The sequence below is a fragment of the Camelus bactrianus genome, chromosome 22 (assembly GCF_048773025.1).
Source record: "Camelus bactrianus isolate YW-2024 breed Bactrian camel chromosome 22, ASM4877302v1, whole genome shotgun sequence".
Taxonomy (NCBI): Eukaryota; Metazoa; Chordata; class Mammalia; order Artiodactyla; family Camelidae; genus Camelus; species Camelus bactrianus.
This window is the reverse complement of record NC_133560.1, coordinates 26,342,323-26,364,687: the sequence shown is the minus strand read 5'-3', so window position 1 is coordinate 26,364,687 and position 22,365 is coordinate 26,342,323. Positions and strand designations below refer to the sequence as shown.

At 41.2% G+C, this 22,365-nt stretch overlaps 1 protein-coding gene across 14 annotated transcripts in view; it reads left to right on the top strand.

The window, feature by feature from the left end:
- The first annotated feature begins 1,653 nt into the window (after positions 1-1,653).
- The window catches only part of HNRNPM (heterogeneous nuclear ribonucleoprotein M), a 38,334-nt gene continuing 17,622 nt past the window's right edge, over positions 1,654-22,365 (top strand). For 5 of the 14 annotated variants that reach the window (XM_074350857.1, XM_074350856.1, XM_074350850.1 and 2 more), the window contains exons 1-4: positions 18,674-18,827; positions 19,889-20,080; positions 20,758-20,911; positions 21,733-21,782. In XM_074350857.1, coding sequence (XP_074206958.1) covers positions 18,750-18,827; positions 19,889-20,080; positions 20,758-20,911; positions 21,733-21,782 — 474 coding nt within the window. In that variant the 5' untranslated portion in view covers positions 18,674-18,749. Of the gene's footprint in view, positions 1,812-10,447; positions 10,618-17,681; positions 17,735-18,640; positions 18,649-18,673; positions 18,828-19,888; positions 20,081-20,757; positions 20,912-21,732; positions 21,783-22,365 lie in introns of those variants that run through there. The other 9 variants (XM_074350855.1, XM_074350852.1, XM_074350854.1 and 6 more) reach the window with 5 other exon arrangements.

Here is a 22,365-nt window from a genome sequence, read left to right as displayed (position 1 = left end):
GCTTCTTCCAAAAGGAAATAAAGTGTCAATTACAGGAAAGAATGAAAGAAATAATGTTTCAGGTGATGGTAAAACCCAGGATTCTGGGCAGCGTTGAGTTAAGTCAACCAGCCCAGAGCCTGGAAGAGAGTTTGTCTCCTTGGCTTGGGCCTGGCTTGTCCCTGATCTCCAGTCATACCCACTGCGGGAGGAGGGATCAGAGAAGAGGTGGCTTCTTGTCCCTGCTACTTTGCATTCGGACTCCTCTCCCTGATTCTGACAGACTACTGTGGCCTTTTCCACCATTTCTGAGCCCTGCTGGACAAGGGAATTCAGAGGATTGAGAGGCTCATGGCCCAGGGGCCCCTCTGGTCTAGAGAGGTCTAAGAGAGAAGAAGATAAACTGAGATAGATTCCAGTGAGGCCATGGGAGAAGGGTTGGTGTGCACAGGGGAGTTTAGTAGATCAGAGATTTCGGGGGGCAGGGAGGTGGGTAGTAAGAGGGTGTAGGGCTTTCAGATGGACCAGAGAAAGAAATTCTGTGAGACAGGGAGTTTGGGAAGTATGTGGGAATGGGAACTGAAAAGAGAGTGGGGCCTAGACTCTGTGTCAGGCTGGGTAACTGGATTTATTCTCTGGGACTGGAGTTCTTAACCTGGGTGGAATCACCAGGCTGAATTAAACATTTAACTTGGAGGGAGGTGTGGCAGGTGAGATAGTTCCCCCAGAGCCTGATGAAATATAGTCATTCTGTGAGAGAGGGGGGAAAAACACTTTTTTTTTTGTGAACTTGGTGGCTAGATGGGAACTTCTCCAAGATCCAGTGAAGCATTTAAAAGTACCAGACACCAGAGAGACAGGCAGCTGCTGGGAAGGGGGCCTGAGGCCTCTGAATGCTCCCCTGGGCTCTGGTCTCTTCCCAGGCCATTGTGGCTGCCCCAGACCACAGTCCTGTAACAACCCTGCACACCCATTTGGGAACAGGGCCAAACTTTCAGGGCAGAGGGACCCAGGGTCAGGCAGGAAGGAGCCTTATCATTTCTTCCATCACCTTTGTGTTCTTGTTTGTTCACTCAAGAAACATCCATAAGTGCGTACGAAGTCTCCAACTATGCGTTTGGCTGTTGGTTGATGGGTTCACAGAGAGACTTAGGTAGGCCATGGGCTCGCACCCAGGAGTGCTCAGTGGGGTGGGGAGACAGGCTGGATAGAGCCTAGATATTCTTGGTGCAGCATGATACTTGCTTAGAGAGATAGCATTCTGCACACCTGTCCTGTTTACAGAGAGAGCCTTCTGCACACCTATCCCATTGTCTGGCCCTTCGATGTCCTACTCTTGCTTGGCTAAATCCTTTATTGCCAAGTAAACAGAACTTTCGCTGCCCTTCTGTCCCAGCTCCGATTATAGAAAGCTGGAAGTGACTAGGTCCGGGTAGAGGGGTGGAGAGATGCTTCCCCTACCAGACCTCGAGAGAGGGGATGGACTATCCTGTAGGTGCCAAACGCAAGTTTGTTGCGAGAATGAATAACAGCTGCCGGTCCGCATCTGCGCGCGGTGGGGGTGTGGCCAGGAGCAGGGGCGTGGCCTAGGGCGGGAGGGAAAGAGGCGGGAGCCGGCGGCGGCGCGCGCAGGCGTTACTGGTCGCGCCGGGTCACGTGAGCGCGCAGGCGCAGCTCTGCACAGCCCGCTCCCTCACACAAAGCCCAGACGCGGAGAAAATGGCGGCAGGGGTCGAAGCGGCGGCCGAGGTGGCGGCGACTGAGCCCAAAATGGAGGAGGAGAGTGGCGCGCCCGGCGTGCCGAGCGGCAACGGAGCTCCGGGCCCAAAGGGGTGAGTATTCCACGGCTCCTTGTCCCAGGCTGGGCACTTCAGCGGCGGCCGGCGGCGGCTTCGTTAGTTCTGTTGCCGGCCTCCCCTCGGCGCGGGCTCGTCCGGGCCTTTCCCGCAGGGTCTGCCGAGGGTGGGGGCTGTCTAGGCCATGAGAAGTGAAGCCCTGCGGCCCCAAGGATTGCTTCCTCCTCCCCGGCCTCGGGCCTCAACTCCTCCGGTCCCTCCAGGCCGGGTCCGACCCCGACGCCGAGGCCTTAGCCCCGGCCTCTGCGCGTGGGGATAATGGCGCGCGGGCCGGGGAGCCGACAGGTCTCTGAGTCCGCGACCGGCTCGCCGGTCAGGTGACCTTGAGCACGTGGTTTCACGTCTCTCTGGTCGCCCAGGGCCTCAGTTTCCCTATCCGTAAAGTGGGGGGAGGGGAGGGAGTGCGTACGCAGGGCTTCGCGCGCTGTCAGTCCTGGTAAACGGTAGCAGAGGCGGGTAGGTATCGGGAAGGACCTCGAGGCGGGATCGCGACGCCTCTCCATCCACCCCTCCCCCCCGGGCGCGCGCCACCCGCCCGTCCCCTCCCCCCGAGCCCCGCGGGAAGTGCTTCGGTCGGAACCGCCTCTGGCCCGGGTTCAAGTCCCTCACCTCCTCCCCAGGTGCGCAGTAGGTATTTGTGGAGAGATCGCACCAGCTGCGGAGTGTTCAGCCGTAGAAACAAAGTATAGGAAAAAAAAAAAAAACAAAGGAAAGGGAAACATCCTCTTCCGTGTTCCAGGGGAAAATTTTTCCATCGTTAGGCGGGCTCACCCATTTCCAAACTCCGTCACTTTGTCGACTTCTGCTTTGTTTCGGGCCTTTGGTTTTTAAGGTTTGCTTAAAGCATTATCTTGGGTTCCCGTGAACCCCGCTCATTCTGATTACAGTCACCTAAAAGACGCGGAGAGACATTTTGGCTCCGACCAGCAGCAGTGGAGGGAGGAGAGGGGAAGCCTGGGCACATACTTGATTTCCCACACACATTTAAAAAAAAAAAATGGTGGTAACTTACACATAAGGTGAAATTTACAATTTTAACCATTTTTAAGTGTACGATTCAGTGGCATCAAGTGCACTTGCGGTATTGTGCAAGTAACGCCTGTATCCATGTCAGCTTTTTTACCATCCCAAACAGAAACTGTAGCCATTGAACATTCTCCCCCTCTCCTGGTTACCTGTGTTGTACTTTTGTCTCCTATGAATTTGCCTTCCCACAACTTTTAATGTGCATAATTACGGTTTGTGGGGATTAAAAGCCAATGTAGTTAAAGCACTTTGTTAATGAGCATTCACTAAATGTTAGCTGTGTTGTTAAACTTTCTCTCCTTAGGTAGGGAGGAACGAAATACTAAGTATGGTTACTTGTCCTTGGAAATCAGGAGAAAGGCATCCTGAAAGTATTCCCAACACTTTATTATTGAAAACTCTGGAAAGGGACATGTTCACTTAGACTTTTTTCATTATCGGTCTAGGGGAGCCTAGTAGAATTTTTGAGAGCCATATTTGGAGGCCTTTAAGATACATTTATTTCCTGTATTTTCTTGTTTTCTTTCAAAGCAGTTATCCCAGGATGGAGTGCTGCTAGAATCGTGCTAGGTGAGAAGTTATTAGTTACAGATTATAGCATCTGGGGTACATTTTCCAAATTTCCCATTTTCCACTGTCCATTTCCAAATAGTCATTTTGTGACTGATTCATTGACAGACATAACACATGCGCTAATAGAATCTTGAAGGTTTTAGAGATAAAATAGCCCTGGTTGGAAAGAACCTCAGAGTCTGGGTCTGCTTAATAGAGAATATTTTAGGGAGCTAGCAACACTTAATAGGGCTGGCCATCGGAAAACTCTGTGTGTGGGCTTTTTGTTTTTGTGGGTTTTTTTTGCATTACAGAACTTCTGAAGTGGAGCTCTTTACAAAACAAAGCCCATGCTCACAGAGGGAGGCCAACTAATACTTTTGTGGTAAGGTAATTGTGCTGTGATAAAAATAAAAGGAGTTACCAGGTAGGGATTAATGAAGGGGTTACCCCCCCCGCCCTCCGCCTAACCCTCTAGGGGTCAAGGAGATATTCCTTCTGGAAGAGGGTGAAAGGTGATGACTGGGGAGAGGCAGAGTGGAGAGTGTCCAAAGACTAGGCATTTTGATATATGCTTTAAATATAAAGAACTGAAACTGCTGGAACTTTGGGGGCCAGCTGGTGGGCATCCCAGGTTAAGGAATTTAGATTTTTATCTTGAAAGCCTTTGAGGGATGGGAAACGTGGCTTTCCTTACCTTTGTCTCCACCAGGAGTAGAATGTGCTGTAAACCAAAAAGGCAATGAGACAGCAAGCTTGATGAGGACCCCAGATAGAACAGCTTGTTTTGCAGTTCTTTTTCTCCTGGATGTGAGAGGGTGATTTATTTTATTTTGATGAGAATCTATTCCAGGGGGGAGGTTATAGCTCAGTGGTAGAGCGCATGCTTAGCATGCACGAGGTCCTGGGTTCAATCCCCAGTACCTCCATTAAAAAACAAATGAATAAGTAAATAAACCTGACCCCCCCCCCCCAATTTATTTCATCTGAAGTCAGTCAACAGTTAGAGATTGAGTACTTGTATGTAGTCAGCGGGGGAAAGGATTTATTTTGGAGAATTAACATAGGGTTGGGTTTGATTTACTTATTTTTTAACCATAAAGTTTGTACCACATATTTAAAATCAGTGACAACCTACTCCACTTCCACATCAGTCTTGTGGCTGAATTAGAAAACAGAGAGAGGTTGGCTGTTTAAAAAATAAAAATGTATACTTATTTTAGATTCCTGGGGAAGTAATGTTAATGATAATCCTGTTTTACAGTTGAGAAAAACTTTTTTTTCTTCTTTTTTTTTTTTTTTTTTTTTGGACTATTGAGAAAACAAGTTAAGGAAGTTGAGCCAGAGTCTAGGGGAGGCCGTCTTGACTCCATGGCCCTTGCTGTGTCCACAATACAACCCTGGTAACCTCTCACTAAACAGTCTTTTGGGAAGGGAGGGGTGGGGGGGTAATTAGGTTTATTTATTCTTACATATTAATGGAGGTACTGGGGATTGAACACAGGACCTCGTGTATGCTAAGCACATATTCCACCAGTGAGCTATACCTTCCCCACAGTCATCTGAATTTTTTAAAACCAAGTTCTTTATGCTTTGCAATGATTTCAGTGTTTGCTGTACTTTAAAAAATGGTTGTACACCTGATAAAAATAATTTTGAGGCACATTAGATTGTGAACTCAGGATTAGAATGGGGGCTCTGGATTGCATGCTACCAGCTCTTTGCTTTCATTTTGCTCTTTGATTTTATTCGTAACTAGGCAAAGAGATACTAGTCTGAGAGGCTAGGTTGCTTGCTTCTTTTAGGGGTTCTCAGATGGGCTCTCCTATTACCATGTTTTGCAGTCAGAGGTGAAAGCTGAGTTGCTCCTTCGGTAGTCTGATGAATACAATGTCTGAATTTTCTCAGCCACTGCCCCGGTGGGCTTGTTTTAAAGCCTAATCGGCATGTGCACTGTTTAGACGGCTAGGAGTGTATCAGTCTCCCTTCAGAAAATTACTGGTACAAGAATATATCATTGCCACAGTTAGTGTGCCGAGTTTCTTCTTTAAACCTGTAAGTATGGGTAGTAACCTTTCACCGATGAAGGAACTGAGTCTTGGCAACTAGCAGATGGCGTTGTGGTTCAGACCTAGGTGGATGACCCTACCTCTTAGTCACCTGTAGTACTGCTCCCTTAGATATTCTCACTTAACATTTACTAAGCTACTTACTGTCAGGCTGTTTGTTGATTCTCACAACATCCCGGCAAACTACCATGGATACAGGTTATGCTGGTTTTGCTAGTAAAGAATCGGAGAGGTAAAGAGCTTGAGTCACGTGGGTAGTTAAGTGGTGGACCTGGAGCTGGAGTAGTACTATGAATAGTGCTCTCCACATCTTAAATGCATTAGAGGAGCTCAGGATTGAAAGCATTTCTGTGAAGAATCATTTTACATAAGGGATGGTTTTCCAGGGAATTTGTGGGTAGGGGAAGTCTTTTCCTTCAGAAGATATGATCAGGATTTCAAGGTATTGGGGTTGCCATTTCAAACTACACTCTTGATTGAAAAACTCAAAGTAGTGAGTGTTATAGATGGGAAGGCCATAGAGACTTAAGAGAGAGTAAGGATTTACTGGTTTGCTTGCCCCTTTGTAATCCTGAGTACTCCTTTTCCCCACTTCAGGTACCTGTTGATCTGCTTTCCGTTAGTATGCACCAGTGGTTCTCAACCTGGTGGTTTCTTTTTTTCCCTCCAGGGGACATATGGAAGTGTCTTAGAGATATTTTTGATATGGTAAATGTAGCAGTCCTTTATGGAGTAGGCACTCAATCTTTTTTTTTTTTTTCTTAAGTTGTGATCTTTACATATAGTATAATTCTAGTATGGTGTAGCAGTGACATGGTAAATGATCAGTTTTTAGAGAATACAGTCAGTGAAACAGTTCCAAAGCCATGTCAAACACAACTAATCTTATTTTAATGACTTTGGAAGTCTTTACAGATAGTTTAGGTTTGTCTTTATCGATGTATTATGAACTAGGTGGATAGAATGTCAGAAAGTTTTTAATATATTGGGTCTATTTAGAACGTCAGGTAGATGATTGGTTGCCAGAATCAGATGTTCACAGTTTTCCTTGAGAATTGGGAGCCTGTTAGCAAGGAGCATATTGGTAAAGGCATTTAGCTGGCCTAGGTAGCTTCAGTTTCTTTGAAAGATTACAAATTTGTTACTTTATACTAGAGTTACAAGTTAAGTTATATTGGGGTTAGGTTTGAAATTTAATGAACGTGAGTAGAAACTTAAACAGCATTGTATAATTGGTACAATAAACTGCATGTGTTGAAAGTGTACAATTTGATAAATGTCAATTTATGGAACCCTCACAGAATCAAGATAATAAAAATATCCATAGCCCCCAGAACTTCTTGCTTGCCCCTTTGTAATCCTGAGTACTCCTTTTCCCCACTTCAGGTACCTGTTAATCTGCTTTCCATTATTATGCACCAGTGCTTCTCAACCTGATGATTTCTTTTTTTCCCTCCAGGGGACATTTGGAAGTGTCTTAGAGATATTTTTGATCTTACTCTTCAAGTCTGAGGAATGGGGCTGCTACTGGCATCTTGTGGGTAGAGGTTAGGGATGCTCTTAAACATCCTGCAGTGCACGGGGTAGCCTCGCACGACAAAAGGATTATCTGGCCCAAAATACCAATAGTGTTGAGGTTAAGAAAAGAAAACCTGTTATAGATTAGTTTGCCAGATTAGATTTCAATTAGAGTTTTATATGATGAAATCATACTGTATGTTCTCCTTTTTTGGTCTGGTTTCTTTGAGTGCAGTTGTTTTTAGATTCATCCATATTGTGTATAGGTTCATTATTTGTTGTTGAGCAGTTTTGCAGTGTATGGATATACTACAGTTTATTCACTTACCTATTAGTAGACATTTAGATTTCCAGTTTGGGGATATTACAGATAATGTTGCTGTGAACATTCAGGTGTGTATTTTTACATGGATATATGCTTTAATTTTCTTTTGGGTAAGTAGTTGTGAATAATGTATGGTAGATGTGTGTTTAACGTTTTTAGTGTCTATACTCTAAATTAGAAGTATTTAGGGTAAGGCAGTTTATTTTATCAATGTAGCCAAATTATAATCTATCTATAAAAATATTTCTAAAAGATTCACAGTTAAGTGTTACATATATTTTAGGGCTAGAGAAGAATATTTTCCTGATTTTACCTGGAAGATAAATGAGAAAATTGAATTGAACATGAAAAAAGGGGGCTTTTCTTAAACTATCACATCATCTGTACTGGAATATGTGTCTTGTGAGATTTCTTTGAGGGTGGTTCTCTACAAGTCTGTCAAGAATAGAGTTGATAGTGATCATTAGATTTACAAAAAAGGTCATTTTTTTAAGAAGCTGGAAGTGATGAGATAGTTTTTTTTACCCCATTTACTTATGAGGAAACCTCTCAGGAAATGATTAGCCAGGGAAGGATTTGGGTGCAGTAGTGCTGTGCTCACACCTTGGGCATAACCCGTATGAGCTGCTTTCTCATGTGATATGGATTAACCCCAAACCAAATCCCCAGCTTCTGTGGTTAGATTGGATAGTTTATTCTTAGCAGTAATAATGCATGGCAGAATATGGCCTAGACACTTTGTTACCTGCTTTGGCTTGTAATTAGTTATTTATACATTTTGTAACTAATGAGAGAGCTAAGCAGTGTGAAAACACAGGCTGAAACTATTACTATGTCATTAACCCTGTGTCAGAATAATGTTTTTTTAATGTAAATCATATGCAGTATTTGGGTTTCAAAAGAAACCAGTTACATGATAATCCATTCCTAGTCAGACCTTTTGTAAGCCCATGAAATGTAGATTGATCTACATTTTATGAATTGTTGCTAATACGTTTCCTCCTCATCTTCCAAGAGTAAGAGACTCAAGTGTGTATGCTCTGTTTGGCAGACTGGTGTAAGAGTTTCATATGGCATAGACAGGTAGACTGTGCAACAGTTGAGGGTTCCCTTTGAGATCTGCTTGTGTGCAGTCAGCATGAGGAGGATGTGTTGTGAACCTGGGTAGACAGAGTAAAAAGTTCTAGGAATCTGGGAGTTGGTGTGTTTATCACCCCCCCACCCCCACCCGCTGCATGTTGGTATAGTACAGATCCTGGAAGAAGCTGCTTTCCTTAGTTTTGTCTAGGGTGATACCTTCACTGGTTATCACTTGGCATGCTTGTGTTTGAATATGAGGGACCGGTGAGAAAAAACTTTGGGGACTACAAAAAGCTGCTAATTTTAATTTTTCCAAGTACATTAAAAGAAAGTCCCCCAGCTACCATTGGTGTTTGAATGCTACCCCTCCCCCACACAAGGAAGACATACCTAGAATAACGATCAGCCCTTTATTTTAGAAGAAGTGGTTTTATAAATCATTAACATGGTAGTCTTGGCTTTTGGTTTTTTGTTTTTTCCATTTTTCTCTGGATCACAAAATCTCTGTTAGAATCTGTGGTTTGGGAGTCCCTGGATTCTCACTGGTAGAAAACAGAGGACTCAGGAAGCAGAAAGTGCTGGACTCAGTGCCCTGAGAGGAACTTCCTGTGGCTGCTGGCTCCCCATTTGTTCCTGGTCAGCTCTCACAGGTGTCTGCCTGTGGTCAAATGGGGCTGAACTTGAGTAGGTGGCTCAGGGAACAGCTTCACTCAGCCAGCACAGGGCCTTGCCCTGGCTGCGGGCACAGTGGCCTGTTGTTTCTGTTTTGATGTGTGGTTCTGTGCTTTGAAAGTCTGCATTTCTTGTGAAGCTTTTTTCATGTCCCACTTTAAACCAGATGTAAACATGTAGAGCTTAGAAATGAAATGTTACTGCGTGGAAGCACCTAACACACAAAGGTAAAAGAGTATTTCAGGAAGCACCATGCCAAAAAAGCATCCAACCTTTGCCAACGGTGAAATTGTTTGCGTGCTGTCTTTCATCTGCCAGGTTGCTTAGACGTGGGGTTTCCTAGCCTCAAAGTAAGAGGGTTGAGTAGAGAATGGTTTCTTTCCCTTAAAAATCTTTTTTAATTGTGGTAAAATATATGTCAAGTTTGCCATCTTAATCATTTTAAGTGTACAGTTTCGTGTCAGTTGGTACAATGTTGTAGACTATACCAGTAGCTGCTCTTCATTTGCAGAACTTTTTTTTATCATCCCAAACTCTGTAGCCATTAAAATAGTAACGCCCCATTCCTACCTCTCCCTAGTCCCTGGTAACTTCTTTTTTTTCTCTGTTTGGTTTATTTCACTTAGCATAATGTTTTCAAAGTTCATCTGTGTTGCAGCATGTATCAGCACTTCATTCCTCTTTATGGCTGTAACCCATTTTATGGATCACATTTTATTTATCCCATTCATCTGTTGGTGGATACGTGGGATGTTTTCACCTTCTGCTATTGTGAATAATGCTGCTAATGATGTACAAGTACCTGAGTCCTCCCTTTCAGTTCTGTACTCTAAGAGTGGAAATGCTGGGTCCTATGCTAACTAAATGTTTTTAACTTTTTGGACAGTTCCCAAACTGTTTTCTATAGCACCTGCACTATTTTACATTCCCACTTAAAACTTTTTTTTTTGCCCCACCACAAAAAACACTTTTATTTGTAAAGCTAAAATTCATTGGACCTATGTGAACCACCTCATTTCTGTTCCATGAAATCTTGTAAATCTTCCCTTCTTTTTTCCTGTTTCTGTCTTAGAAAGCACCTTGGGCCGGGAGTTGGTCTCTCCCACCTCTGTTGCAGCCCCACAGAAGTGTGCGAAGGCCTAGGAGAGCGCACTTGTCTTGGGAGTGGTTTTTTTGATAGTTGAGTATTAAGGAGTGCACTGCTGCAATTTTCTGCTCTACGGACCACATTAATTTGAGTGTCTCAAATCAAAATCGGTATTAGTCTAGTGTTGTATGGAACTTTGTAGGATTGTAAACGTGGCAGATCAAATACTGTCTTTGATACTGTGCTAACATGGACATTTTTTCTCTCTTTCTTTTGAATTCAGTGAAGGAGAACGACCTGCTCAGAATGAGAAGAGGAAGGAGAAAAACATAAAAAGAGGAGGCAATCGCTTTGAGCCATATGCCAATCCAACTAAAAGATACAGAGCCTTCATTACAAACATACCTTTTGATGTGAAATGGCAGTCACTTAAAGACCTGGTTAAAGAAAAAGGTAATGGTACTAGTGGTTGAGCAGGGTCAGAAGGTTGGTGTGTCATCTTCTCTGTGGCGAATTCCTTGGTTATTTTTTGTCTGTGGAAGCTGTTCTGGGTAGAGCATGTGTTCTCTCCAGGCTTGAGAGTTAAGTGCCCACTCCTTCCCCACCTTTTTTTTTTTTTTTTGTGATCATGCACTTGTGTGTCAAATAGGGTGGTTTGTATGGTCCCTTGGTCTACGAATGATTTTACTGGCTTAACATGGCGAATAGGGCTTTGATTAACCTTGAGGGGATCCTCTTGGTGTTAAGGAAATTTTTGAATTCTTCATATTAGGTGGGAGAAGTTTTTCCTTTTTTTTAAAAAAAAAAATTCTGGCGGGAAGGTAGTTTAAATTGTGAATGTCTTCCTGGGATCAAAATTTGGTAGCTGCAAAGTGCTGTTCAGATTCTAAATTATAAAGCCTTTTCTTGTATTTCAACTGTTAGGCTTCCCCATCCCTCACCTTGGGGAGAAACAGAGTAGATTGGCAATTGGATAGCTCAAAAAAGGCATCTGCTCTGTAGTTCAGTGCCTTCAGGTGCACATCAGTCACAGGCTAGGTGTCTGATTTCTGGCCTAGGGCAGAGGAAGCAACTGAAGCTCTGCTGCCACCAGGAGGTCCTAGGAGATTGGTTGCCCCCATGGGTCCTCTTCCTCACTCCCCTGTACACACCACATATGTCTTCTTTCCATACTCTTGTTCTGCTTCTTTTGTCTTCCTTTCTTTTCTGATTCTTGGCCCTGCTGGTGGCACTGAGGGCTAAAGAGATTGCTCAGCCCTGGTTTAGACAAAACTATTGATAGAGAGGACACTTTGTCTAATGCTTAGAGGTCTCCCCTCAATCCTGCCCCAAAGGGAAACCTAGAATCAAATTATCCTTAAATGGAGTCTTTTTGAAGGACTAAAAGGTATTGGTTTTCTGGAGCATTCATAACGAAAAGAGGTTCGAGCTTCATTTGTCAAATGATTGACATTTCAGTGACAGATGTCACTTGGATAGGCCATTTTGGTATGTGTATTGGTATTCTTAGCATTGGGGTTTGAAATAATGAGTGGCCCACTGCCATCATTGTCCCATCACTTAATATTGCCATGCCATGCCGGAAGCACTAGGCACCGTGAACCTCTCTGTACAGTCAAGTAGGCCGCTCCCATGCAGTAATTCTCCAGATAAAATGGATGGAAAAACGTTTTGGTGTGAGATTTGTTTTCCTGCCTTGATCAGCCAAATCATTCCTGCCAATGCTCCTAGGGCAAGAGTGAAGTTTCTTCTTTTTGTCTGAAGGGCGTGTCATGTGGCATCCCAGATGCAGTGTTCTTGGTTTTTGGGACTGCTGCTTCAATAAAGCTTAGAATTTCTGTACAGTCCAGTTGGGTCTCATTCGAATTAGTTTTTGGAATAACCCCCAAATTTGTGTTCTCGTGATTTAGTTGAACCGCTGAATTGATACTTCCATTGATAATAAGGTATAGTAGTTCCAAGAACCAGGAATGTGGCTTTGAAAATGCAATTGTTAGAATTTTGTAAGAGATTGCAGGCCAAATTATTTTTTCATTTTTAGGAGTGTGTGAACCAGTTTTGGGGCATGATGGATAAAGTAGGTGACATTTTTACTGCTTTACCATTCAGTAATTCAGTTTTGGAAGCCTTAAAGCTGGTAGCAGCAGCCATGACGGTTCTGGATGTAGAAGCAGTTCACCTCAATTTCCTACTTTGCACTGTATTAAGTGTGGAGCCAGCCTGGTGGTTTATTCGGATACTTCCAAACTGGTTCTCATATTCCCCTGGCATACTGCTATGAATGCCCTGGCTCAGCCCTTTCAGTGTATTTTTGGTGGTGTAATTTAGAATTACAGGTGTGCAGTAAATCTGTTATTTTTAACAAACCGTAAAATGTTCTTGTTTAGAGCTCCCCTGTACAGGTTAAATTACTTTTCTTTTTAATTAAATTATTAGCAGTATTGGATTGTGGATAAAAGGATTCATAAGAGAAAGGTAATCGTTTTATGGTAATGGTTATATTCAGTATGCGAAGTCTAAAGAAATTTGTTTACATACGTATGCTTTCTTTAAAATGTTCTTATTTTCATTATGAGGTTTTTAAAAACATTTAATTTGTGGCTTGGTATACCAAAAATATGTTTAAATGGTTATTCGTTATCTGAAATATTTACTTGAAATCTGTTGCAAATAAGTTTTAAGGTTTTTGAAGACTTGTTATTGCACAGGAAAAAAAAAAGTTGCAGGTAGAGGCACTTACACTCTAGAAGTACTAGTCTCAAAATAATCTCTCAAGTGGGCAAACCACAGAGATTTGGGCTATCATAAGCCAACTGCTCTATATCAGTTTGCGTTTTAAGAGTCTATCCCTGATGAAATCATTTCCTGCTGTTTCAGGAAACTAGTGGAACAAGAGCTAGAATTAGTTGTCCTTGGCTTAAAGATCTGAAAAATGCTCTGTCATTGCAGCACTGCCTATAATTACTGCCTCTCAGACCTCAAGTAGTAGCTTTGAGATGGCAAGACAAGAGCTTTTTTCTAAGGACAGTCATGCCTGAGATGGCCTCCGTAATTCCCGATCTTTTTCCCCTCCTTGAACACCAAGTGTATATTCTCCAGCTTTGATTTTAACTGCGTTCTAGGAGATCCTAATAATGCATATATTGATACGAACAGGCCCACTTACGCCTTTTCCCCTGGATGGGATCACAAAACTTGTTTGGTGGCACTGTCAGGAAATCAGCATTGCTGATTTTGAAAAGAAAAGGTACTGAGAGCTTTGTTTTGTTTTTAGCCAGGTTGCTCCCCACAACTCCCATCGTATTATTTAGGGACATGGATTAAACAGCCCATAGAATTGAGTTTTCTTTCCCTGAGCTTTCAGCTTCCTGCCAAGTGCCATGATGGAATAAAGGAAAGATTTCTATTGTCCTTCCTTTTGACCATGCTTATTTTTAACGGAGCTATTACATGAAACAAATGACTGATGTGAACACTGAAGAGTTGCCAGATTTGGGGGAAAAAAATGGGAGCCAGTATAATAGGAAATTTGAATTGGAGATTGCCAAACCAAGTTAGAAAGTGATTTACAATCTCACAGCTACCTGATTTTCATCACTTGAACAGATACTGAGATACACATCTCAAAGCGTTTGACCATGAGGTCTGGATGAAAAATTAAGACTTCTTTGAGCAAAAGATGTGATCTTGGGACTTCTAAACTTAAACAGTGTTGTGCCACGTTACCGAGAAGTCCTTCGTGGAAGAAGAAAGCTCATTGTTGGGCTGTTTGTTCTCCTGGCCTAACCAGGGAGCCAGCAGCATCGAGGTGGGGCAACTGCAGCCAAGGTAGGACTGAGCTGCAGGAGCAGTGAGTAAACATGGAGCACAGTTTGAGGAAGAAAGGAAGTCAGTGCTGTAGTTTATGCTGTCAATCCCAAGTATAGTTAGCGGCAGTCAGTTTAACTTGTGTAAGCAAAGATTTCTTAAGCACTTAATCCTTTTGTTTTTATTGAATGCATCACTTTAAGTACATTTCTAATTACAGCTGACAGAAAACTGAGGCCCAGAGGGCAAGTATAGTCCAGTAGAAAGTCTGCATTGGCTCTTGGAGATAATCTATATTGTTAGCCTGTGAAACAGAACTTTATTTCAGTTTAAGTAAAACTACCCAGTCTGTTTGGTTCCTTCATATTATCCTTTGTTGGATATCCAGCCTGCATTTTGGAAAGGCCTGTTAATGCTAAAGCATTCATACCTGTGGGTACCTGGGTTGAACCTTAACAGCACAGCCTGCCTGGCTTGTTGGTTTTTGGCTGAGTTAGGGAGGGGGAGTGTTCTTTTGCTGTTGTCATAGAATTAGGAGCAAGGAAGTGCTTAATAATTTTCTAACTTCTTCATATTTTGTGGTATTTCAAGTTATCCATATATTAAAGAAACTTTCTAAATTACTTTAATTAAGTATGCATATTCTATGCACCCCTCCATTTAAAGTGGCTACCTGAGAATTGACTCTTAGGAAGTGAAAATGTTTGATAACATACCCTGCTTTTGAGTGCCCCCCTCCCAATTTTAAATTATAGGCATTTTCAAATATGAATTCTCTACAGTGAAGCATTGGCTCCTGTACTTTATTTTCTTGTAGTTCATTTCAGACTGGAGCAGTAAATGACAACACAGAAATAAATACTCCTTGTGATAAACGTATGTGCAGGAGTGTTCAGTTAGCAGTTGCAAGGGACTACCTGAATTCTTTTCGGGTTGCTCATCATCTTATGCTCATGATGTGTTTTATTCTTGAAATAACATTTTTAATAATCCACCTAAAATGTTAGTTACTAATGATCTCTTGGAGCATTTTAAAATAAAGGTAGGTGATAACATTTGGTGTTAGATTTTTCAAAGTCTTCTTTTTTTATTTAGATATTTTGCTGTTTGAAGCTGCAGTAGAATTTGTCTTAGCAGCCTTCTCTTGAGATTCCATGGATTCCATCCATGTTCAGGAAGGGAGGGGTGCAGCATTATTTTTCGTTAGTACCTGCAAATTCCATGTCTGGGAGACTATCACTGTTGCCGATTATTAATGGCCTCTCAGTCCTGATTGATCTACTCTGGTGATTTGCTCTTTTAAACTTCTATTTCACTGAATGTGACCAGACTGTGCATAGTTGGCAAATTTTGCCTTCAAAGTTTTATTGATAGTTGTACTGACTATACTAAACAAGTCTTTGTTTTAATAACGTAGAACTAAAAGAGAAATGGTCATTTAAAGGTTTATTATTATTAATCTGCCTGTAGGGAAGTAGGGATTGGCAACTGTTGTGGATCCTGTAACAGTGATTTGCTTACATTTCGGAATTGATGCGGTCTCTCAGGGTAGAGATGAGAAATGTATGAGGAGCATGGTTGTTATTGATAATAGATAAGGGCCAGCACTACTCATGGTGGAGCCACATGCCTGCCTAACTTGTGGCTTAACTGATAGGAAGGAGGTGTTTTTTTTTTAATGTGGAGTAAGTCCTAATTTCTAAACCTTGCTTTTTGTTAAAATGATTATGACCATGGAAAAGAAGAAAAGTTTGGTTTGGACTTGCTTGGTTTCTAGGTTGCAGTGACTGCTTTTTGATAATCTGTGTCTTTATGGGCACAAACTGGAAACTTCTCAAATGCAACAATATTTGAAATCTGACTATAGTTACAGCTGTCCGAGTTAGATATTGTGACTTATTTTTAATGTTATCAGGTGGTAGTCACAGCTCACAGGAAATAAACCTGGAGTCTTTTCACTTTGTTGACACTATTTGGCATTTTCTTCAACTTGGAGACCAGGGCTCTTGATCCTCAAATGGCTGCTGCTGTTGAAATAAATGGCTTTTAACGTGGCCTCGGGGATGACCACAACGTTTTGGGAATTGCTTTCCTTTTGTAAGGATGTACAAAGCTTTGTGTGACTGTCCCTCGGCTGTGGTCGTTTTTCAGTTGTTCATACTCCAAAAGTTAAAGTATTTGAGTCCCTCCTATTTCCTTTCTTCATTTCTTTGCACTTGATTCTTTCTCCTTTCTGTTTTGTGCAAAGTGCTGGTTTGGTTCTGTAATATTTCAGGAAAGGATGAGGGAGGTGAGGCTATAGACTTAAACTTTGAACAAAACACTTGGCCTTCTTGCTGTGCAAATATATTACTAATAAATAAACCCTTCAAATTAAAAAAAACTTATTTTACATTTCATTCTCTCCTTGGTATGTTAATTTTAAAATCCTCAGCATAATTTTAATATCTTTTGAACAAAAGAGTTAGACTAGGCAGGATTGGAGGCCATTAAGAGGGTTATTTTTACCCTTCTACTGCTAAACCAAATTGAAAACTGAATAGAAGGCTTCACAATCATAAAAATCTTTTTTTTTTTTTTTCCTTTTTTTGAGGTATTAGAACAAAAGCCCTTTCTTGACTTTGGAGAGTCTGCTTAGATACTGTTTTCTCCAAGCTAATACTTTTAAATTTCTGGGGGTTTTTTGTGTGTGTGTGTTTGCCATCTTCAAGTTCAGCAGCCATTTTGGTGGTTGTCTTGATGGGTTCTAACATCTGGTCATGGTGGTCATGAATTGGCAATCCAAACCTTAAGGAAAATCTGTGAAATCTTTTGAAATGCTTTGGTTTTTTTTTTTTTTTCCCTTTGTGTAGATTAGAATCTTGTGAGTCTATTTAGCTGTTTAGATGCAAACTGAGCTCGAAATTTGCATTTATCTTTGTCCTTTAATGGGGAGGCTGAGAGAGCAGCAAAAATAAAGCCTGGCTTAATTCACTGAAGAGAATCCAGATGCTGCTCTGGTTTTGTGATTGGATATTCAAACATCCTACTTCTGACAATTGTGAGCCTAGCTCTGTGTACAGGACCAGCTACAGAATTTGTGGGGCACAGTGCAAGATGAAAACATGGGGCCCCTTATTTAAAAATTACTAAGAATTTCAAGAGAGCAACAGAGCATTAAACCAAGTGCATGACTGTCAGTGCAGGGCCCCATGCGATTGGATGGGTTGCACACCCATGTAGCTGGCCATGCAGTGTGTGCGCGCGCCTTTGAGCATATACATATACACAGCTTTGTATTTAGCACTTGAGCTCAGTTCAGTGGCGTTGCAATTTGTGTGCTGTTTACCTGCTTTCAGTGGTGAGAGTGTATGTGTAAAACTGTTTTCCTTCCTTCCCCAAAAAAGTGAATAACGCAGACTTCTTTCCTGTAGATTTGGATTGCCTCTAGTCATGAATGAGTATTTCAGACAGGGAAATTGATATGGAAATCTGTGGAAATAGCTTGTTTGTGGCGGGAGGAAAATCAAGGACATATTGTTAACGAGTTTCACCTACTTTTACTGCACACCTGTAATGCCTAGTTTGGTGGTTTAGAGAATATGGAGTGTTTCTGGGCTTTCTTATAAGGCAGAGGCTCCATACAAGGTTGCTGATGATTGTTCTAAATTCCCATTGTTTTCTTGGCTTTTCTCCCTTGGTTTATGTGTCGTCTGGAAACTGATTTGTAGTTGGTGAGGTAACATACGTGGAGCTCTTAATGGACGCTGAAGGAAAGTCAAGGGTAAGTGTCTGAGAGAATTTCTTCTGTGGATTTACTACATGAAAAATGTAATTGTATGGTGGCGTGGAATCGAATGAAATCAGGAAGGCAGTGAGTGCTCATGTTATAGTAGCTATGTTTGACTTTGCCAAACATTCGAGTTGGGTGGGAGGGGATTTGCAAACAGGAGTCCCGCTTTTCCAAATGGCTGGCCAAAGAGCTTTTTGGTATTCTGTTTGGATGCCCAATTTGGATAACTGGGGACCAATAGCAGCATTGTCTCTTTGTTAACAGAGGAATTGGCTGTGTGTGAATTATGCATGGAATTTTAGCGGTGGTATATTAATGTAAAACGTGTGTTCTTGTCTAGAAAATGTTACTTTTGGTTGTTTGCTGAATTTGAAAGTTGTGTGAACCAAAGATTCTGAAAAGTTGCCTTTGTGCCAGTAAATTGTAAAACAAATACTAAAACTTGAACGTTTAAAATTGGCCTAGTTTAAAGAGAAAATTAACTATTTTCTGTCGTGCAATAGATGGCTTAGAATAATCAAAAGGATGAGGTTAATTTATGGAAGGGATGGATTTAGGAGGAGTATGATAAGGAATTGATTGAGTACAGAGGGAAGCAGATCTAAAGTTTGTGTGATTTCTTGGAGAACCTGAATTTAGGTCTGCTCATTATAACTTCAGCTATAGTGCAATGCTGGTAATGTGAAGGAAAAGGAGATAATAAGGAGCTGAGCTTTTAATGAGGATGGCTAGGCAAGACACTTCTGTCAGCTTCCCCTTAGAAGGGTTAATTTAAATACTGTTACATAAATCATATTTTTAATTTATAACTGCCATCGAAATTCACTTTTTTTTTTTTCTTTTCTTTTTTTCCCCCATTTCCTTGCTCTTCTGACTGGTCTGTGGCTTCTTCCAAAGGGATGTGCGTAAGTATTGTCTAGTTACTTATTGGCAATTGAGCCTTTTGAGTTGTAGGACTGGTTTCACTCATTTCCTTTTGAATCTTCATAGTGTTGTTGAATTCAAGATGGAAGAGAGCATGAAAAAAGCTGCTGAAGTTCTAAACAAGCATAGTCTGAGTGGAAGACCACTGAAAGTCAAAGAAGTAAGCTCATGAAACACTGTGGATACCATTTGTAATTGTCGAGTTGTCCCTGTTCGGAATTAGGGAAAGATGGAAATAGTCCTTGATGACATTTTGTGGAGCAGAACAATCTGGTCATTAACAAGGAGGGTCATTATTCCTGTTAGTCCTTTGGGATGGTGGCTGAGCACATCCTGAGCCACTGCTGACTGTCTTCCTGAATCTGTGATTTGTCGTAGGCCAGCCTGCTTTGGTTTTCTCAGGGGCATTCCAACTGAGCACCCCCCACTCCTTTTTTTTTTTTTTTTTTTTAAATATTCTACATCTGCAGTTTTACTCAGTCTGAACCCTATTCTTAGCCCATGTGTTTTCTGTTTTAAAGTGAGTTTAAATCCTCTTATTGAATCCAAATCAGATATGTTTTCTCCCTTGAGGGAAGAGGGAGGTTTTTAAGTTCAATCCTTGTCTTATTACTTCTTCTTGGAGGTAGGTCAGTGTAGGCAGAGCTCAGAGAGGAAAGCGTGATAGGGCTTAAAGTCTCTTGTATGTTGAAGGTGACATGCAGAATGGCAGAGTTCAAGAATAATGTCAATACCAGAGATCACAGACCTTTCCAGACTTTACACGAGTCAAATGCCCGAATACTTGAAGGCTGCAGTACCTTGGTGGTCTAGAGCTGTGTTTTCATACTTTTGGGAAAATCACTGATATGGTTTACAGAAGTTGTAAAACCTCATTGAATTAGTAAGATTCAACTATACCAAGCCTCTGAAGATGTTATTTCAATCTGGAAGTTCTATATTATGTCAATGAATCATGTCACCCGCTGACCCATCTTTTTTGTTTGTTTTTTACTTAGTTCAGCTGAGGGCTAAATTTTAGACCCTTGATTTGTTGTTCTTTTGCTGGAATTGTTCCTAGCTTGGTGGTTTAGTTCATTTGAATTTCTTGTTACAGATTTTGAGAAATGCTTTCCAAACAGTCTCTCAATCTCTGAAGTTTTGGGAATATCACTTACTGTGCAGGCATGGTTTTAGTTGTCACTGGGTCAGTTAAATATAATCCTTCTGTGCTTATTTTAGGATCCTGATGGTGAACATGCCAGGAGAGCAATGCAAAAGGTGATGGCTACGACTGGTGGGATGGGTATGGGACCAGGTGGCCCAGGAATGATTAATATCCCACCCAGTATCCTAAATAATCCTAACATCCCAAATGAGATTATCCATGCATTACAGGCTGGAAGACTTGGAAGCACAGTATTTGTAGCAAATGTAAGTAAATGGAAACCTTGTTTCATAAAGTTTGATTTTTCTTCTTTAGGTGATCTTTTCAATGTGTTAAAGTAGTTCTGACATTTGAGAAGAAAAACTTAGAAGAGGGTTATGTTATCTTCTTGATCTGTTTAAGAAAAATTCAGCCTTGGGGTTGAGCTTTGTCCCCTAATGAGCACTGCAGTCCTAAGTCACAGGCTTGACTATGGTCTTACTGGGGCCATGTTTACTGAGTTTCCCTGGTATTTACGAAAGTAGGTGCAGGGTAAAGTGTGTGAGCAGAGAACTGTATACTGTCATTACCTTCTTTTCATTGTGTTTGGGTGAATGGTAGTACCTTTGTCATTTGCAAAGGGAAATACTTTTTAAAAGAAAGTGGGTTGGGAAGGATAATGGTAAATCTTAGCTGGGGAATGAAATTTTAGTGTTTATGAAATAAGCATAAATTTGAGAAGTCTGAGGTGATGTAAATTGTTCTTTCAGAGAAGAGACAGTAAATAGTACTTAAGGCCAGATTTCATATTCCTATTTGAAAAATTATGCTGCACTCAATGTATTTTGATGACATACTATTTTCTAGTGCTTGTTTTCCAATCAGATCATGTCATATTAATGTGGTAAAAATGTTTTTCATAAGATACCTACAATGAGATTTTCTTCCACTTTCTCTTAATTAGCTGGATTATAAAGTTGGCTGGAAGAAACTGAAGGAAGTTTTTAGTATGGCTGGTGTGGTGGTCCGAGCAGACATTCTTGAGGATAAAGATGGAAAAAGTCGTGGAATAGGCACTGTTACTTTTGAACAGTCCATTGAAGCTGTACAAGCTATATGTATCCTTTTGTGGGAATTCAACTCTGGTGAATTTAGTTTGATCTAAATATTGTATCAGTAATACAGGTTTGTTGGGGGGAAGTGGTTATTTTGTGTACTAGTAGTTCTGTAGTTCCTGTGTGACTGGAGAGGATGCATTTCTGTGAAACTTACTAAGGGAATAAAATACTATATAGATAGAGGGATGATTAGAAAACAGGCACGTGTCCATGAGTGGTCTTTTCCAGTGTTAACTTTTTAGAGGAGTCTAGTTTGAAGGGGGAAGTCCAAAAAATGTGCCACTGGAGAGAAATTTAGTTGTTTTTTTAAATGTAAGTCCTTACAGTGCCTTATCTCTCCAGTGGATTGGTAATCTGGAAGAAACATTTCTGTCTGATCCTCAAGTTACATCTTTGTAGTTACATTGGGAATACCACTCATGAACATTGTCACTAAACTCAGACAAGATTGTCACTGAGTATCTTTCCCAGAAAACATGGCATTTCAAAAAATGATGGAATACCTGGCTTATTGGACACATACAAAAAACTGATGTCAGTGCTTTTAGAGGAACATGGTTTGGTGAGAGGCGTAAGCTTTAATGAATGAAGAAGCTCCACACTTAAGGAGTAAGCTGAGGTTTACTTCTTCTTTCCCCCTTTGAACATTATTGTTCCTTTTATGTTTAAACTGTAGAAATAAATACTTGAAAGTATAAAGAAGAATCAAAATTACTCAAATTCAGCACTTGGAGGGACTGTGGTAGCAGTTGGATTTCTTAGGTATTTCCTGCTGTGTGTGTTTTTAGAATTGCAAAAAATTGCCTTAATTCTAATATCAGCTATGTTTAATGGGCAACTGCTATTTGACAGACCAATGCATGTGAAAATGGTAAGTTAATAGGATCTCTTTATAACATACTTAAGTCTAACAAAAACATGGAGTTATTAAGAGTGTATACATAGCCACTATACTGTATTTGTGGATCAGTTCAAGTTAAAGAGGGCAGTATGTTGAGCAAATTTGACAGAAATAAGTTTTTGCTTATGCAGCTCTTTAGATATTTTTTCCTTTGCACAGTTGTTGGCGTGTTCAGGAGATCTGTTATTGACATAGTCAGGAGGTAACTTTAGCCTGGTTGAGCAAGTGATCAGTTTCAGAGAATGGTTATATACATAGGTTTCCAATTTTCAAAGTATAACAGTATGTTTAGTTAGCATCGTATCTGTTGTGAATGTAATTAAGTCTGATTCAGAAAGCCTTTTTTAATTTTTTTAGGGGGGAGATAGTTAGGTTTATTTATTTATTTTTAGAGGAGGTACTGGGGGTTGAATCTAGGACCTCGTGCTAAGCATGCACTACCCTCCCACCCCAGAAAGCCTTTCAAGTTCTGTTGAGGCACTTCAGTGTAAACATTAGGCCTGCTGTGACTGTTCCAGAGATGATAGTTAATACAAGCATGACTGGAACATGC